This window comes from Crocodylus porosus, unplaced genomic scaffold, assembly GCF_001723895.1.
Source record: "Crocodylus porosus isolate Cpor-Errol unplaced genomic scaffold, CroPor_comp1, whole genome shotgun sequence".
Taxonomy (NCBI): Eukaryota; Metazoa; Chordata; order Crocodylia; family Crocodylidae; genus Crocodylus; species Crocodylus porosus.
In genome coordinates, this window is record NW_017728931.1 from 128,324,192 (window position 1) to 128,341,771 (window position 17,580).

General features: G+C 40.3%; 1 protein-coding gene across 6 annotated transcripts in view; it reads right to left on the reverse strand.

The window, feature by feature from the left end:
- Positions 1–17,580, reverse strand: part of CACNA2D1 (calcium voltage-gated channel auxiliary subunit alpha2delta 1) — a 558,706-nt gene that overhangs the window by 354,015 nt on the left and 187,111 nt on the right. For all 6 annotated transcript variants that reach the window (XM_019543648.1, XM_019543647.1, XM_019543646.1 and 3 more), the window contains exon 3: positions 9,296–9,355. In XM_019543648.1, coding sequence (XP_019399193.1) covers positions 9,296–9,355 — 60 coding nt within the window. The remainder of the gene's footprint in view (positions 1–9,295; positions 9,356–17,580) is intronic.

Genomic DNA, 17,580 nt, shown 5'->3' on the forward strand with positions numbered 1-17,580 from the left:
ACAGTCTGCCAGCGGAGGTGGTTGAAGCACCTACATTGAACACCTTCAAGAGTAAATTGGATGCTTATCTTGCTGGGATCTTATGACCCCAGCCGACTTCCTGCCCTTTGGGCAGGGGGCTGGACTCGATGATCTCCCGAGGTCCCTTCCAGCTCTAATGTCTATGAAATCTATGAAATCTATGAAATCCAACTACCACCACCCATCACTTTCTCTTGGTGGAGGTAGTCTCTATCTTCCCAACCTTGGGGGTGCCTGGCCTGGCCTTTTCCACCAACAGAACGTGTTCCTCCTCCTCTGCTATATCTTGTCTTCACACAAACTGATGCAGGTTAAGATGAAGACCTCTGCTTGCTGTCAGAGGTCACAAGCTTGCAGTTTCCATCGTCCATCTTCCTTCTCCAGCACTGCCTCCAGCAGTCCTTCATCTGCTCCCAGAGGACTCCTCCAACTCTGAATGAATTAAGTTCTCATAGCAGCAGCTGTTTTGGAGCTCTGCAACCTTCTATAGCTCTGTTGCCTGTTCCCTGCAGGACACCCACAGGAGACACCACTCACATCTCAGGAACACCCCGACCTGGCTGTCACTGGAAGGGACCTGCAAACCACAGCCTCCACAGAGCCAAACAAGGACCTGGGCAGAAGCCTCAATGATGAGCAGTCCAGCCTGGACAGATATTTTAGGGATGCAAGCAGATGAAAAGCTGACAGTACAACTGCCTCTGGCATTACAATGTCCTTCAGCCATTTTTCTGGGTGTCTGAATCCATCCTCTCTCTCCCTGTCCCTCTTTATAAGCAGATCTTTCCTAGCAAACTCCCCTATAAGCTGGCCTTGGTCCCAAAAGGTTCCCTTTTCTCTACCAACCTGCTTCTTCTCGCCAAGCTTACAATAAAGGAAGGTGAGAGAGTTTCCAGGGAAACTCACTAGTCAACTCCCCCTTACTCTGGATTCTAGTTAAATACTTAGTATTGGTCTAACTGCTGAGTTTTAGCTACTTACACTAAATATATGTAGGTTAGTTACTCTTAAAGAACTTACCTTAAAGGCTCCCCTTCTGCGAGAAAAGCAGCAAACTGACTTGCAAACTGCCCTGTTTGCTGCTGCTGTTTGCTTGCTCCTCATGTCTCCTTTTATATCCTCTGGGCTTGGACTGGCTCTGCCCCCTTGTTAGGGCTTTTGTCAGACACAGGCAGGAATCGTCTAGCTAGCAGCATTCCCAGCTGCTCAGAGCACATGCCCAAACACACAGCCCACCAAACAAACACTCAGCAAACCAAACAGGCAGCCCTGGTTCATGTACCTTCCCGAAGCACGATATGGCCCTGGCTCCTCTTCCTCTCCACTTGTCCTTGCTGAATTTCATCTGCTTGATTGTGAACCTGTGATTCTCAGATCTATCCACATCACTCTGGATCCTAGCCCTACCCTCCAAAGCATTTGCAACTCTACCCGACTTGGTGTCATCTTTGAATTTGTTAAGCATGCACTTAGTTTCATCACTCAAATCATTGTCAAGAGGATACAATGCAGGTACCTTTAATTGTCTCAGTGGCAGAGCTCTCTGCACTCATTTTGTGGTCATAGGGTTTGGTTCTCTGGTGCCTTGTGCCTGGCATACTCATTTAGACCAAGGGACCACATTTGAATCTGAATAGCAACAGTCTCCTGCCAATTTGCATTGTATATTGACTATATATTAAATGCAGAGAACAAAGAACCAAGCTACTTAGGACAAGGACAAGGACAAGAGTGATTAGAAACTGCACCTCTGATTACAGGAATGGAAGTCTAGTTTGTTTTCCTTTTCCCATTATTTGTTTCCTTATTTCTTGCAAGATCACCTTTAGCCGGTGATCTGGTGTTGATTTGCTGTTCATGAAAAAAAATTGACAACCTTGGAGACTGAGGTCTTCTATGCCTAGGAAAGGTCAGACAAAGCAAGATCTCCATGACTACTCTCCCCACAATGTGCTTCAAGCCTGACCTAAAATGATCATCTTTTGGTGCAGGACAGGTTAGTCTCAATTATTCTTCCCATCTTTTCCCTCTCTACTGAGCAACTCTGCATTCAGTATTATACAAGTTCAAAAACAAGGTATGAAAGTACATGATCCAAAAATAACATTCTTGTGCCCGTCTGTCTGTGCCTCAAACTCAAGTTCAAGGAATAATCAAATGTGGGTCTATTTTTTAAATCACATCAAATATTAGGATACCAGAAATAAATTATGCCCCTAATGAGCAAGATTTTAAAAATAATGCACACATTGAAAGGGTGGGCTTTTTTTTTTTAATCAAGCTTATTTTTAATAGGGTAATTAATTCACAGAAGTCTGAATTTCAGCCTTCATACAAAAATTAATGCATGTTAATAGGCCATGCAAAAGTTTCTGCTTGTTAAAATACAAATGAGATATCCCTTATGTTTATACACGTGTAAGTACAATTAATATTATGGCCCAATTGGAAACAAAATTGCTTTAGCTAACCAACCATTGCAATGCAATCAAATATGACACCAGATGTAATTGTAAAAGATCCATTTGGGGAATAACAGCAATTATTTTATGCAGAACGCCTCTTGCACACTATCCTTTTTTTCTTTTTTTGAGCCCTTGAACTGCAGCAGAATACTTGGAACCTCACAAGTGAAGAAAAGTGTCATTTGCTCACTCGTCAAAAACCCAAGATAGTTAAAGTAAAACCTGACATGGCTAGTCTTTTTAGAAATACCCGTTACACTACTGATTCATGGCTGCCTTAATCTTCTCTCATATATCTTTAAGTATAGTTTTTTTATTTATCATGCTGTATTATTTAGGCTAGGCAAAACTGGATCTTTTTCTTATTTCTATGACTAAAATTTATATTTATTTTTAAGAATTTGTTTCAATTTTTAACAATTGAAATTTTCAGGATTGCATGAAATTTGGGGTGGGTTCCTGATTTTTGTGGATTTAGCATACACACGCATGAGTGCAAACCATGTATACAGTGGCCACTGAGGCAACTGGGGGCCATGTCAGTAAGGCTATGCCAAGAGAAGGGGTTTGAGGGGCAGGGCTGGTAGCTGTGGGGAGCCCAAAGCTGCCTAGGGGCAGGGGGCAAAGTCCCAAGGAGCCCTGCCTGGCCTTCACAGGAATTTGGACCTCACCCCGATCATGCAGGGGTTACACCAGGCTCCAGTGGAGTTTGGCACCTGCCCCAATCTATTTAGCTGGGGGGCACCCCCTACCCCGAATTTCCTTACCTCCACCCCAGACATTTTATTTATTTATTTATTACATCATCTTCATGTACATTTTGATGATTACTGATGGACATTTTTCTGTTGGTCTGTGAGTATCAGGTGAAATTGATGTTTTATCAACGTCTACCGACAGAAATCAAATCCTGCCAAGTCTATGTATATTCAGTGAAGGAATTGTGTGACATGGTGAGTGAAAGAAATGGAGGACAACAGCATTGTTTTGTGTGTTTTTGTTTGGATTTGTTTTTTAAAACATGCTTCAGTTCAGTATTTTTGCTTCTTAAGGTTCACAAAGGTTTTCAAGAGATGTAACATAGTTTGTTACAAGCAAGTGATATTTTATGGACAGATATTTTATCAGAAAATACATATTTTATAAACCAATTCACACTAACCAATATACCCCAATGTTCACTTACTGATGAATGGCATTAAAATTAATAGATTATATTTAAATAAGTAAAATTAATTTTAAAACAGAACTTTACAACATCAGTTCTGTAAAACGTTCTCTTTTGGGGTCTCATGGATTTTATGGTTTCAAAATGCTCGTGTTTAAACAAGTTTTTGGGTAACAGTGAAATTTGGTTACACAGGAATATTCATCAGCTAAAATATGAGCATATAAGTTCTGATCCAATGCAAGCTAAAAGTTAGCAGAACTAGTTAATGATTTCAGTAGGCATTTGATCAGTCTCTGAACATGTAGCATACAGGAGTGAGATCCAGAGCCAGTGGCCTTTATAAAAGGTGTTATAGACCATGGTAACCACAAAAACAAATCAAGCCAAGGTCTTTTTATACATGCATAATTTTAAATCCAAATGCAGTCTCTCTGAAGTCAGATGCTAATCTTGTGCTCCAGAGGTAGCATTTGCCAATAATAGACACCAGCAAGAATTCACTTAGGTTTTGAGCTTTATGTTTAGTTCTCCATTTCCACAATTCTCTTTAATAAAGCTGTGCTCTACACACCAACACTAAGTCAATAAAAATATTTCAGTCTGTATTTATAGTACTGTACTTAGATTTACTATTGAATAAATAACCACTCCATGGCAGTTTATTTCAATGAGTGTATAACTGGGATACACTATATAGCTTTTTAAAATGGATTCATTACAGCTTTCAAGAGATAACAACCTGAAGTGGCTGCAGTGGTTTGCAATACTTATTCATTTCTGTGAACACATTCTTATAAACATAAAAGCCCCCAGTCAACGCACTAGAAGTTACTGGTGCAAAATGAAGCTTTGGACCATTAGGAACAAATCCAAAGTTTTTTCCACTGATGGCAGTGGACTCCAAATTAATTCAGCAGATAAAGAATAACACTTTCACATTATTACAGAATATGGTACTCCCCCTAGATATACTATACCTAGCTGTCTGCTTTAAATCACTTCTTATCAACTCAGGATCTAACTCCCCTTTTATATCCATATCACTTAGACAATGGTATTTCTTTAACATTGGCAGCTTCAGATCATATCATCCTCTATTTTTTCCATATTTCCAATTTTCCTAAACAGTGGGTCAAAATGTAAACTAGACTACAGTATTGATACATTTACAGAAATTACCATTGTGATGAATATACCCATTAATTTAGTTAAAATAAAAACTGAACTGAAGCCTTTGAACTAAACTGTCCTATTAACCCAACCCCTTGGGTTATTTATTTATTTAATGCCTGCAGCTCTTGTAGTTATTCCAAGTTAAAAAACACAGCAATAAAAAAACACAGAACTATAACAAAAACTTGTTTTCACTGAGTTACAAGTAGTTAAAAATTAGATTTTATTTACCAAAAAAAAAACTATGTCAATGTATTAGCTATATTTTTCTTCAAAAACAGTTTTTCAAAATTGTATTTTTACAAGAAATTATGGCTAATCTAAAAATAAACAAAGTTTATGGTATATGTTGTGAAATTTTTTCAATGATCTGAACCGAACTTTCAAATTTTTCAAGATTTGCCATGAACAAGAAATTCTGGCCAGTTAGGTATTATTAAAGGTACTGGATCCCCATCGCTCTCCAATTGTAGCTTAATGATAAAATCTTTGAACTTTAACATATTTTAAAATCCTTGTTCAAATGTGTACAATTGTACATAAACACTTAGATTTAAATCAAGTTGTCAGCAACAAATGGTTAGACAGACTTCCTAATGGCAGATCTCTTTTAACCTTCCAGAGACCACAGAACTAATGCCACGGCTTTTACCTTCACTCCCCCGAGATCGTTCCACTTTCAGAAGTCTCTTCTCCACCCCCACAAACCTATCAGCTATCGTTGTGCTGTAAGACGCAATTAAAAACAGAATCCTTTGAAAACCTTCATGCTACATCTTCCTTTTCCAAAAAGCTAGTAGAAGAATCACTTTTGCATTAAAAAATAAGTTGATCAAAAAAGATCCGTGTGCAAACTAATCTTAACAGTCATCCTTTTAGAACTAGGCCAGAAGAGAAGAAAGATTACTTCTGGCTAAAATGGGACAAATTAAATTATGAGAGGCTTAATGCATTTATTTTAAATTTAATTGCATAACCTTATGTCAAGGTTATTATATTCTGCACAGCATTCTCATCTAAAACTCAAAACAGTAAAGCAGAAGCTTGGTTTGCAGCTTCTTTAAATAAATCCACCCAGAGATTCTTTCAGCCTGTAAGATATGCACAGGTTGTGATTGCATTAACTGTAACTTCAGCCATTGCCTGGGCTATGAGCATTATTATAAAATTACATTTAAAAATGACTTTGGGATTTGTCTTCGGCAGTGAATTCTGATGAGCCCAGAAGCTTCTCTGCCCTGCATGTGACAACCTGCATTCATTTGTATTAAAGACAAAAGGCAAAATAGAGAGACAAAGCCCAGTGATAGCATATTCAGAAGGCACAAATGTGTATTGTTCCCATAAGAATCCAAAAAAGGAAGGACATCCTTCTGTACCAAGTTAACCAAAACAGTAGACTGTTCCTGTTGCAGGGCGCTAAGGGAAACCTGCCCCTTTAAGAGCAGAAGCAGCCTAGCTAGAGAGCCCTGGGAGTGAGGAAGAGTTCAACAGCTGCAAGTTGCCTGGGGAGTGGGCTAATGAGGAAATTAGTTGGTACCTGCATATGGTCAGCTGACCGGAAGGAGTCAGGGCCCTGGGCACATATAAGCCCCAGAGCTGGGGCTGACAGGGGTTAGTTCTCTGGCACTCACCAGGGGAAGCAGCTCCTGTGCGGAAGAGCTACCTGGGGACAACTGATTACTTGATTTGCTGCCTGCAAGATTTATAGGGCTCCATGAGCTCATAAATTACCTGGGGCTAGGAGGCAAACAGTACTAAGGGATAAATTTACCTTTTTAAAGGGGCAGAGTATGGCCTCCATTGTTATTGTTATGTTGTAGCCCAGGGGCTTGTGTCTCTGTTGTCATTTATACCAGTGGACTGGGATGAGGTGAAGAGGGGAGGAGGAGGCTTCACTGGGGTACACTATTGCGTACAGCCCCAGAGCCAGAGGGGCACAGCAACAAGGGCTGCAAAGAGCTTAGTGACTACAGGAGGCCAAGTTAGGCCAAGACCTCATCAGAGGGACAATATTTATATAGCACCCATAAGTCTTAGGGTGTCCCATGAGACACTGACTTGGAGCAGGACCCAACAAGGGACCCAGGTCTAATGGGGTTCAGCAGGACCATGGCCACATGGAAACTCGTGGGCAGCCTCCCTACTTATTTTCTTAACCAACAAGATGTGGCAGTTGTGATTGGAAGGCACCCACAGGGCAAAGGTGGCATGGTCATGGAGCCCTAGGGCATCATGGCCATCCCTGGGGACCCTGCACCATGATGGTTCCCATTAGGACTCCATGATTTTCTGAACTATTAATTTTATCTGGGTTTAGTTTGAAACCTAAAAGTATCTTCTTTAAAAAAAAAGAATAATAAGAAACCTCTGTCTTGTATGTAAAGAATACTGTGGCAAAGAACAAAGACACTACAGAAATTTGCTGTGTTTAGGATTATATGGCCTTACCATTCTAGTAAGTGTTCAAAACACAAGCAGATTAACACATGGGGCATTGAGGCCCAGGCCCAGATGCCCCTGCCAGTCAGATGTCTCCTGCATGCCTGGGTTCCCTTGGGAAATGGCTGGTTTCCCCTTGCAGATGGGCAGCCTTCTAGCCTGCAAGGGGTCCTGCTTGGGGCTGTTGGGAGTGAATCACAAGGGGTGGCATGTGCATGCACATAGCCGCATGCATGCATGCAACCAGGAATACATCAGGGCAGCATGGAGAGAAGCTCCCTGCAGTTAAGTCTATGGAAGGGAAGGGGCATCGGGGGGGGGTGCAGATCAAAATCCCCCAGTGAAGGCAGGTAGGGGCAGAGACTGGGGGTGCTGCCCAGCCAGGGTGGTGTGTGGGACCTGAAGCTGGGACAGGGAGCAGGACAGAGCCATGGGCAGCTCATTCAGCGTGTGCGGAGGGGAAGCGGGAGGCAGCTCCACACCGCTGCACACGACGAGAACACAGAAGGCACTGTCAACTGCCCAGGGCAATGCATATGGGATGCACGGGAGTGCACGTGTACCCTCTCCCCGTTTAGCCAGTGGGCAGGGGAGCAGGTGGGAATACCAGTGCCCCCCCCCGCAACTGTTAGGCAGGGAGCAGGGCCGCCAGCAAAAGCAGCTGTGCTGCTTCTGGAAGTGGTGTGAGATCACGGTGAGTGAGATCTGCCATGGCCCCTCTCCCCTCCCTGGCGTCAGCAGGATCGTCCACATGGGACTCACCACCAATCAGTAGGATCAGCCACCAGAGGACCCCACACCCCCCCTCCCTGGTCGCTGACTTAAGAGGCACCAGACCCCCATACCCATGCAACTTCCCTTTATGAAGGAACAGGTAGAAGAGGTATAACAAGCAGAGAAACCACAACCTAACTTTAACACATCCAGCACAATATTAATTTGCCCAGGCTGCAATTTCCTTTATGATAGGAACAAAAGGATTAAAATCTTTACTATTGAAAGGCTCTTAACTTGTAAATCAACAGGTATCTGCACTAATTGAAAAGAGGACTGCTTAACGTTTAAAAACCAAAAACAGGATGAGGTTGACAACTGTGAAGCCATACAGCTATATGGGGGATTTTGAACAGCGAAGATATTGTTGGATGGCCAAGATTTCTGGGAGTATGAACAAGCAAAAAGGCAAGCATTTAGGGCCCAGTATTCTGTAAGCTTCCATATGCTTTTACTTGATGAAACACAAAGTTATTCTTTTCAGACTCATATCATGAGGAAGTATAACTGCAACTGTGTACTGCAAACAGGTTCACTTGGCAGGATGAGAACAAACCAAATTCCTGTAGAAAGTACCTGCAGAAAATATTAAATTTACAATAAATAAAATCCAGAGGGCTCCTATTCTAATTCAAGAGGTTGGAGTGGAATTGAGGGCTCCAATTTCTTCAGGGGATTTTTGTAGCAAGCTTCAAGAAAATGTCAGTGGCATACATGCAATAGATTACTGGGAAAACTAGCAACCTTATCATCACCATATCTGTTGTGCGTCCCATATATCTGGTCAACTGTGAAGACAAACTGCTATTGAGGCAGGCATTTTAATGCTAGCTGCTTGGGACAACAGAAAGAAAATCAGGAACCTACATCAGAAAATAAATGTTACCAGTTGACCATTATTAAGAACGATAAATGCACTAGATTTCTGCTTTTATGCCAAGAATGCATTATTCAGTGAGATGATGAATCTCAGGTCCCAAACAGCCAAAAACATAGTTCAGATTCTGATTTGTCCTACAGCAGTAATATGTAAAGACAACCAAATCATTTCTCATTGTAAATTAAATTTGTACAGATAAAGCACCAATTCTCTGAGTCATGCCATATCAGTGTTTTCAGGGATATTGCTTCCTGCTGAGCCAGTGAGAACCCACTGGCATTGACAGGATACATTTTCATTGGATTCTCACAAACTGTGGAGCGGTAAATTTCTGAGGATGAAGAAATGTGGGGAAAAATGTAAACTTACCCCAAACTCATCCCTCCACTGATGTGTTGCTTGAATCTCTTCTGCTTTTTGAGCAAGATGCTGAGGAAAGAAAAGACAACACATCCATTTTAGTTTGGGGTCTTTTTCCTCCCCCGTACTTATCATAAAATATCATGGCTATTAGCAGCTAACTGACATGAAACTGATTATGTCTCCTCTGAAAGGCAGAATCGACCAAGCTGACCATCTTCAAGGGCACTTCAAGGGCATGCCTGCTCACCACCTCCATTAACAATCCTTAAGCTTGACCCCCGCCACTTTCCTCACCAACTGTACAGCCTAACTGCAGCTCTGCTGAACTTCAGAGTTATAGGGACCAGCGACACCACTACTCATCTCATACCCTGCCCCTTAGCATGTCTGAAGCATATCCATACACTATAAGACTTGAGCCATACACTTCAAGCGAGAAAGTCCAGCAGATGCAATCACACCACTGCATTCCTAACTTCCTCCACTTCTATACCTCACTTCCCACCTCTCATCTCTAATGCTGAACAAGCTCTCAAGGAAAGACCAAGAAGCCTGTAGGCACACTCCTAGAAAGGACCAGTAACAAGGCAGTTCAGACAGGGTAACTGGGAAAGAAAGGAAGATCTGGTTTACAAGGGGACCTCATAAGGGTTGAAAAAGGGGAACATTACAGGTAGTCACAGGATCTGCTTAAGGACCAAGGAGCAACTGCAAAGGTAAAATGTTGATGGAGAGAAGGGCAGCTAATGTGACCTGGGCTGTTCGTGGGTGACTGTCAGGGTCTGCCCTAAATTTCACTTTGTTTTCCACAGGTAGAAGGCAAGTCCTAATGCCGAAATTCTGCAAATTGTACATTCTTTTTTTTTTAATCTGACAGATTACTGAGACTCCTTTCAAAGATGTGCAGTACTGAAAAGTACTCAGTGTATAGAGAGCTGTGTTATACATCTAACTGGGCCCACAGAGAAGAATAGAAAACCTGTATAAAGCCTAAGTAATCACACATGTTACAAGTTTTCCACATAATGCTCATGAGGTGACCAAATGCACAAGCAAAAACTGGGGGCAGGAAAGGATTTAGGAGCCATGGGATTACCATAGTGGATTAAAGTGGTCTCCCACCTCATTTCCCTTTGGTTGTTGATTCAACCTATGTACTAGAACAGCAACTGCTATTTCAGGTACAGCTTCTAAGCCACTTGAATAGCATAATTCTAATTCTTATCATCGTCATCATTAGTAGTAGTAGAAGCCCCATTATCATTAGCAGTGCTCATCTATCATTATGGTACCTTGCATACCAGAATGTATCATGAGATACTAGATATTGTAACATTACGCAATGGCCCTCACCACTCACTTATATTATGTTTCTTCTCCTTTCCAGCCTATTAACACTGCCTTTTATCTTAGTTGAAGGATATTTTCTGCAATGTAACATTAAAAAGTTAGCCACACATTTTTTTCCCCGCTCCAGATAAATTCACCAAGGAGGTAAAGCTCAATTCCTAATCCAAACCTTTGACACATGCAAGAGCTGCAGTACTAGAACAAGATACTGACCCCATCTACTATGCTGTCCTTCCCCTGCCAGCAACCAGTCTCTGATATAAAACAGACTATGCAAATAAGCCAGACATGCAAAATGACTCTGACCCATGTAATTCTGCAGCATGGAAACATCTATCAGCTTTTTTGCATACATATCTTGTCCTTTTCTACCTCGTTCACATTAAGTCATTTTCTTCCACGCTTTCAGATGTATTTCTATAGGTAGATTATACCCAAGATATATATGCCCATTAAAAAACTGAACTGTAGTCACTTACATTCTAGCTCTGATTCGTTTCAGTCATAAGGTTATAATCCTTTCTTTTAAATCCTACCTTATATGCAATCCCTAGTTTTTTGGGGAGCTCTCTTTCCTAGCCTTTTTTCTCCTTCATTTGTGCTCTGGTTTAGATGATGCATTCCCATATTACCACTTCTTTGAGTGAAGACATTATATATTCACAAAAATGTCTACTCATCCATGCCTCACAGTCCCTCTATCGTGCATTCATTACAAACTGACCTTAACTTTTCTTGAGAACTCCCCACCAATTCAGAGCTCATCTATGCTTCTGGAAATGTTCACCTTTTTCCTGAGTCCAAAAAATTGTATGTTATCTACATTAAAATAATCTACCATCCTGCTACCCAGTCACCCAAGGTTTATTAGATTTTGAAGATAATGTTATAAGTATATATTTCACCACCTAACTATTTAGCTTTCATTGAAGGCAAGGTTGATAACAATATTTTTAAAAGTGACCTCACATTGCCTATGATAAAGAAACATTTTTTCCAGGTGTTTATAGCCTAGCTAAACAATGTGGGCTGAAAATTTCCATGGTAGGTGTATGAAGTGCTAGGAAGAATTTCTGTCAAATGGCTCAATGATTTCCAAAAAATATCTTAAAAATAAAATACAGAAATGTTGCATATCTTAAAAAAACCAAAAAAACAAATAAATCTCTTTATGATCTTTTCTTTGCAAAGCTCTTTACTTGGCAACAGGACCTGGGAATGTAAGATGGAAGTTTCCTTTCATGCAGAAACAAACCTTTTGCCATCTTTGCCTGTTCCTTGCCTTTCCTTTTTCATGTCCTTGTGGCAAGGTATTTAGCAAAATTTGCAGATTTATTGGAAGCTGACAGGGCTGTGCCACAAGTGCTTCTGCTGTGGCCTGGAACTTGCAACCTCTGGGCTGTCAAACATGCTTCTTGGTGATATCTAACAGTACACGCTTGCTAAGCAAAGGCATAGTAAAGGTTTGCAAATAACGTCCTGTGATTCTGATGATTACACTGATCGTGCTCCAGTCTGGAGTTAAGCAGGATGTTCTCTACAATTGGCACTCTGGATTCCTGCAGGCTGGGCACCAAAATTAAAAGCAACGAATCTGTGTGTGTGTGTATATATTTGCAATGTGCCAGATCCTGGGGAACAAGTAGCTGCTATATTTGAATATGGACCTGGAATAGTTCTTGGCAGGAAGAAAAGTCCAAGGGTGCCAAGACAATAGCCGCTTTGTGCACATCTTTCCAACCTTAAACAGACTTTTAAACCTTTAAACAGCTGGTAATGGTTGCCAAAATATGGAATGGGCTTCCAAGGCAGGTGGTGTTTTATCCTTCCTTGGAGGTGTTCAAGAAGGGATAAGGCAGGCATCTGGCTGGGGTTACTTAACCCCAGCACTCTTTCCTGCCTGGAGGAGGGGGTCGAACCCAATGATCTACCAGGTCCCTTCCAACCCTAGAAATCTAATCTATGACTTAAAAATCAATAGATGTCCCATTCTCTAAAGACCTCTATTCATTAACTGGATTTATTAATCGTTGTCTTCACTATCATCCATGATGCAACTTTATACTAGAAGTGGTGCTTTCTGGAATTATAAAAGGAAATACCAGTACAATATTTTCACAGGTTTATTACACACAAAAGAAATTCCCCCTACAAGGAGGAGATAGGTTTGGAGGTTGGGCGGGGGGAGGGAGGGAGGGGGGCGATTCTTGCTTGCTTGTCTGTTTGTTTTAATTATGGGAAGGGAGATACCAGCATGTTTGAAACAGCTACACAGGTCTGACTTGGGAGGGACAGGACGAGGGATAGGAGGGGACACCACTGAGCATGAGGCAGAGAAGTAAGAGTGGATCAGAATAAAAGAAAATATGGGATGAGGGGTTTTTTTGGGGGGGGTGTTTCTTTTATGGAGATACTGAACATGGGTTGCAAAGCAAAACTAGGTTGGTCTGAGAAAGGGGGCGGGGAAGATTATTTTCAAAGGAGGCAGGGAAAAGGAAAGAGTAGTAGATTGCTTTTGAATTTGGAGGAAAGTTTACTTTGTTGTACCTTCTTCTTACACTATTTTATTCTGTGTGTGTATATTTTGTGTGTGTGTGTGTGTGTGTGTGTGTGTGTGTGTGTGTGTGTGTGTGTGTGTGTGTGTGTGTGTGTGTCTCATATTGTAACCTGCCCTGAGCATCTTTTTGGGAAAGGATGCATATAAATCAAATAAACACATCAAACAAACAAACAAAAATTTCAATATCAGTGAAGGGGGTAATAAGACGTTGGAATCCCTGCTCTGTGCCACACAGGTTGTGTGGAAAGGTGAAGTCAAGAGAAGTTGACCTCTCTCCACCTTTCACAAAGTAATCCATTTTTTTTTATACTTACTATCATCATATGGGCAATTTCCAAGCCTGCTCTGCTGCCAAAGCAAAGCTGCATTTATTCATTTGGCTTAGCCAATTCAACCTACAGTACTCATAATTAACAGAATGTTATTAAAGTCTTATGGGCAAAACTACCTTCCAAACTGGCCATGTTCCAAGACTTACAAAATAAAACAATTACATTGTAACATGAAGCATTACTTGGACAGAGCATGGAATGACCTCATACAACTCACATTAATTTATTCCTTCAGATACCTATAATATATTCAATTTGGCAATAATATACTAGTTCAATTAACTGTCTCAGCTTTATAAATTCTTATTTCTTTACTTTACAAACTTATTTCTTTACTTTACAAACAGACAGATTTGCGCTCAGCTTTTAGGACTGTGTCCTAATGAATTATAAACTATTTGTATCTTTTGCACCAGAACAAAGCAAAGATGCCATCACTGACATTAATATGATGGCACAGAATCAAAGATTTGTTTGCATTGTGCTCCTCATATGATGCCTCAGTATCTCTTTGAAAATCTGCTACCAACTTCTACCGAGGTAAAAGGAATTCAGATGTATCAAACTAGAAAATGGCTTAGCAAGGAGGATTTGTCACTATAAGGCATTTCAGACAAAGTAAGTAATTAAAACTAAGTTTTTTGGTTGTGGGGGTGTGTTGTATGTCCCCCCATGCCCCAAATTTAAAGTAAGTTTAAAAAAAAGCTAACAGGAGCGGAGGGAAGGAGGGATTGTGCATGTGTACGTAAGAGATCACCTGCAATTTAAAGATATTTATGATTCAGTTGGAAGAGGAATCCTCATTCTGTTGATCTTCTTAACCTAATTTTGCAGTTATTGGTTTCAACTAGGTTAATCAGGAATCCATGTTTTAGGAGTAGTCCAAATCTAAACTGCTGAACACCACCGCCCATTATGTCTTTTGTGTTTTACATCTCAAAAAAACATTGCTAGTCATTTTTGCTTTGTACTTGCTGAAGCAGACAAACACCTCACACTTCCAAAACTGGCACTGAATTATGTCTGACCAGGATTAGATACCGAAAGTCCAATTTATCAAGATGCACCCAAATCTCTAAATGAAGTAAAAAACAGTGGATAGATACTCCACACCCCTGAACATTTGCCACTTGTCCACCTTTGAAATGTCCAGTTTTACATGACAAATCCTTGGCATAAACTGGGGTTTCTCCACGGGACTCAACCAGACCACCATTCTCATGAGCAGGTCAAGTCCCAATAGAGGTCATATATAGAGGACTATGAGGCAGAATTACAAAAACCAGAGATTTTGCAATTTAATGTTCCCATTTAAAAAAGAAAGAAAGAAAAAAGAAGTGACTTAAACCCTTTTTTTCCTAACATGGATAGGGAAATAATACTATGCTTTGTAAAATCAAGAATATCAAATAACATATTACTACTGGAAAACTAAGGAATTCAAAGCAAGGGGGACACTAACACTATATTGTTATAGGAGTAGCCAGCCTACAGAGGAGAATGCTCATCTTTTTATAAAAGTATTTGTCAAAAGCATGGACAGATACATTGATTGTGAAGCAAATTAAATGTTATGCTTTATTGGCTTTCTATGATGCCTAGTGACAGCCTCCAACTTTTCCATCCTTTCCCTCATGACAGCTACCTCCTTGTTATCAGACATATTTCAGATCTTTCCTGCCTTTTTTTTTTTTTAATAAAAAATTCTCTGGAACCTGGGCAGAACAGTGATGCAACAACAGCTAACACCTTACACTTCCTCCCTGGTTAATATAAGGGTTTAATAATCCAAACGCTTAGCCTGTGACAACCCCATTACAGCCCTTAGGTTCTCATGCAAAAACCTGAAAGAGGTTGATTTTTTTTGTAAACCAAGAGAAGAGGAGATGTTGCAAACTAAAATTCAAAAAAAAGTTGTGCAAGTTTACAATTTATAAGCTTCAATTTACATATAGTTCATAAGTTTGGAGAAGAAAACACAAAGTATTTTCAGAACCTCAATTTTATGAAAAATGCTAAAAAGCATTATCCTTTTGCAAAGAGAACATGATGTAAAGAAAACAAAATAGCAACAGGATTTAAATATCACACAAAAACAAAGAGATGAATAAAAAAATCAAGACATGTAGGAGCTATTACTTTTAGGCACCACTAGAAAGTAGATTTTTTTTTCCAAGTGTAATCTTTTAAGAACATGTTGATTGCGCTAATAATCATCAATCGACCTACACAGAATAATTACTACTTAAAAAAAAAAAGATTAAGATCTGCTGTTTGTTTTCTCTATATCTGCTATTCGAGTATATAACCCCTCCTCCCCTTTTTATTAATTGGCAACTCAATGAGGCGACAGTGTATAAAATGAAAAAGGTTATTTTTGAAACCCTGGTGCAACTCACACAGGCATTCTTGCCCACATGTTGAAAGAAAGATAGAGCTGCCTCTTGGGAGGGTCTCTTTTAATCTTTCCAGCAGAGTTGAAGTAAAATATCCACTATGGAATGAAGTAAGGATATATATATGGAAATCCAGATTTGTTTATTTCATTGGTCTTTTGCAACTTTTAAGAGGGATTACAAAAAGATTACCCAAAAAATCCTATCATCTGTCAATCTCAGAACCAACTGTTTTCAAAGGTTTTGTCCCCAAATCCTGAGTGTATGCTACTAATCTGTGAAAAAGCCTTTGATGTGCCAAAATCTGGAGAAGAGACCTAAAGCAGCTTTATCTGATCTGTGAAAAATCAGCTTCCCCAGAAGGCCCATTCATCTTGAAACCTTCATTTTGTGAGTGTATGACATATTTTTATCTTTCCCCAGCCAGGATAAAATTCTGTCAGTTTATGAACCTATTACAATTATGATCAGTACAATGAAACAAATCTCTTTCTGCTTTCCACCCCTTCCTTTTTTTTATTTTTTCTGACTACCCCTTGGTACATTAAGCCATTATAAAATATAATCTGAGAGTTATTAGACCTCAGTAGCCTGACAAAAGCTTTCTAAATATACTGAATTTGAAGGGATCTTTTTTTAGGTTATTTATTAAGAGAAATGCCCCAGGCACTTGTAACTATTTAGAAATAAAGAACAAATTTTGAATTATGGTTTCGAAATAATGATCCAGATGCACAAGATTCTTCATGAATTAAAACAAAGAAGGGCACTTAACAGTCTGCACCTTTACTAAAGTTTTGGGCATATCTGTCATTCAAACATTAGTCTGCTTTAAGTAATGATAAAACCCACACCACATTACAGGAAAGAAGTAATGGACAGAAATGGGCTTTGTTGGGGAAGAGGCAGCAAATGAGAGAGGGGGATAGTCTATGACATTAAGCAGCAATAATGAGAGAGAATCCTAAGGGAACACAGAAGGAATGTTTTTCACTAATGTTTTCATAAAGTCTAGTAAAGCATTTCAAGTTTGAGGAATTATGATTTCATTTTTCATTAAGCTGCTAGCTGCTCTGTATTAAGCTAGATTTAACTATTCATGTAGGACTTACATCTGCCATCATTACTTATATCTAATTGTATCTTGCAGTGCATGGTAATAAATGCAATCAGTTACAGATTAGGGGCAACCCCATTGTGAGGAAAAGTGGATGAATCTGGCTCTACAGGCATTTTTGCAAAGTCCTGCATTTGACAGTCCCAGCTGGTTGTTGTTGTCCCTGTTCCCCAGGGGTAGCTGCACTTAAGGTATTGGTTACATGGTGTTCCTCCTAATCACATCAACTGGACATTTTTATCAATAAGTAGCACAGACTTGGATGTGATGTTGTCATTCTACATACTGTTCAGAGACTTACAAGATGCCATCCTGCTCTAACTTCTGCATGACTTCAGAGTAACATGGCGTAATGTTTAGAGCAGGGCTGGGCAATTATTTCAGGTGGAGGGCTACTTAATGAGGTTTGCTGAGCTTTCATGGGCTGCATGGGTAGCCCCACCCCTTGAGAGTTGCCCTGCCTGCTGGTCACCATCTTGGGATGGGAAGCCCCACCCTTAACCCCTGGCCTTTGCCACCAGAATTCCCTCCCCTTA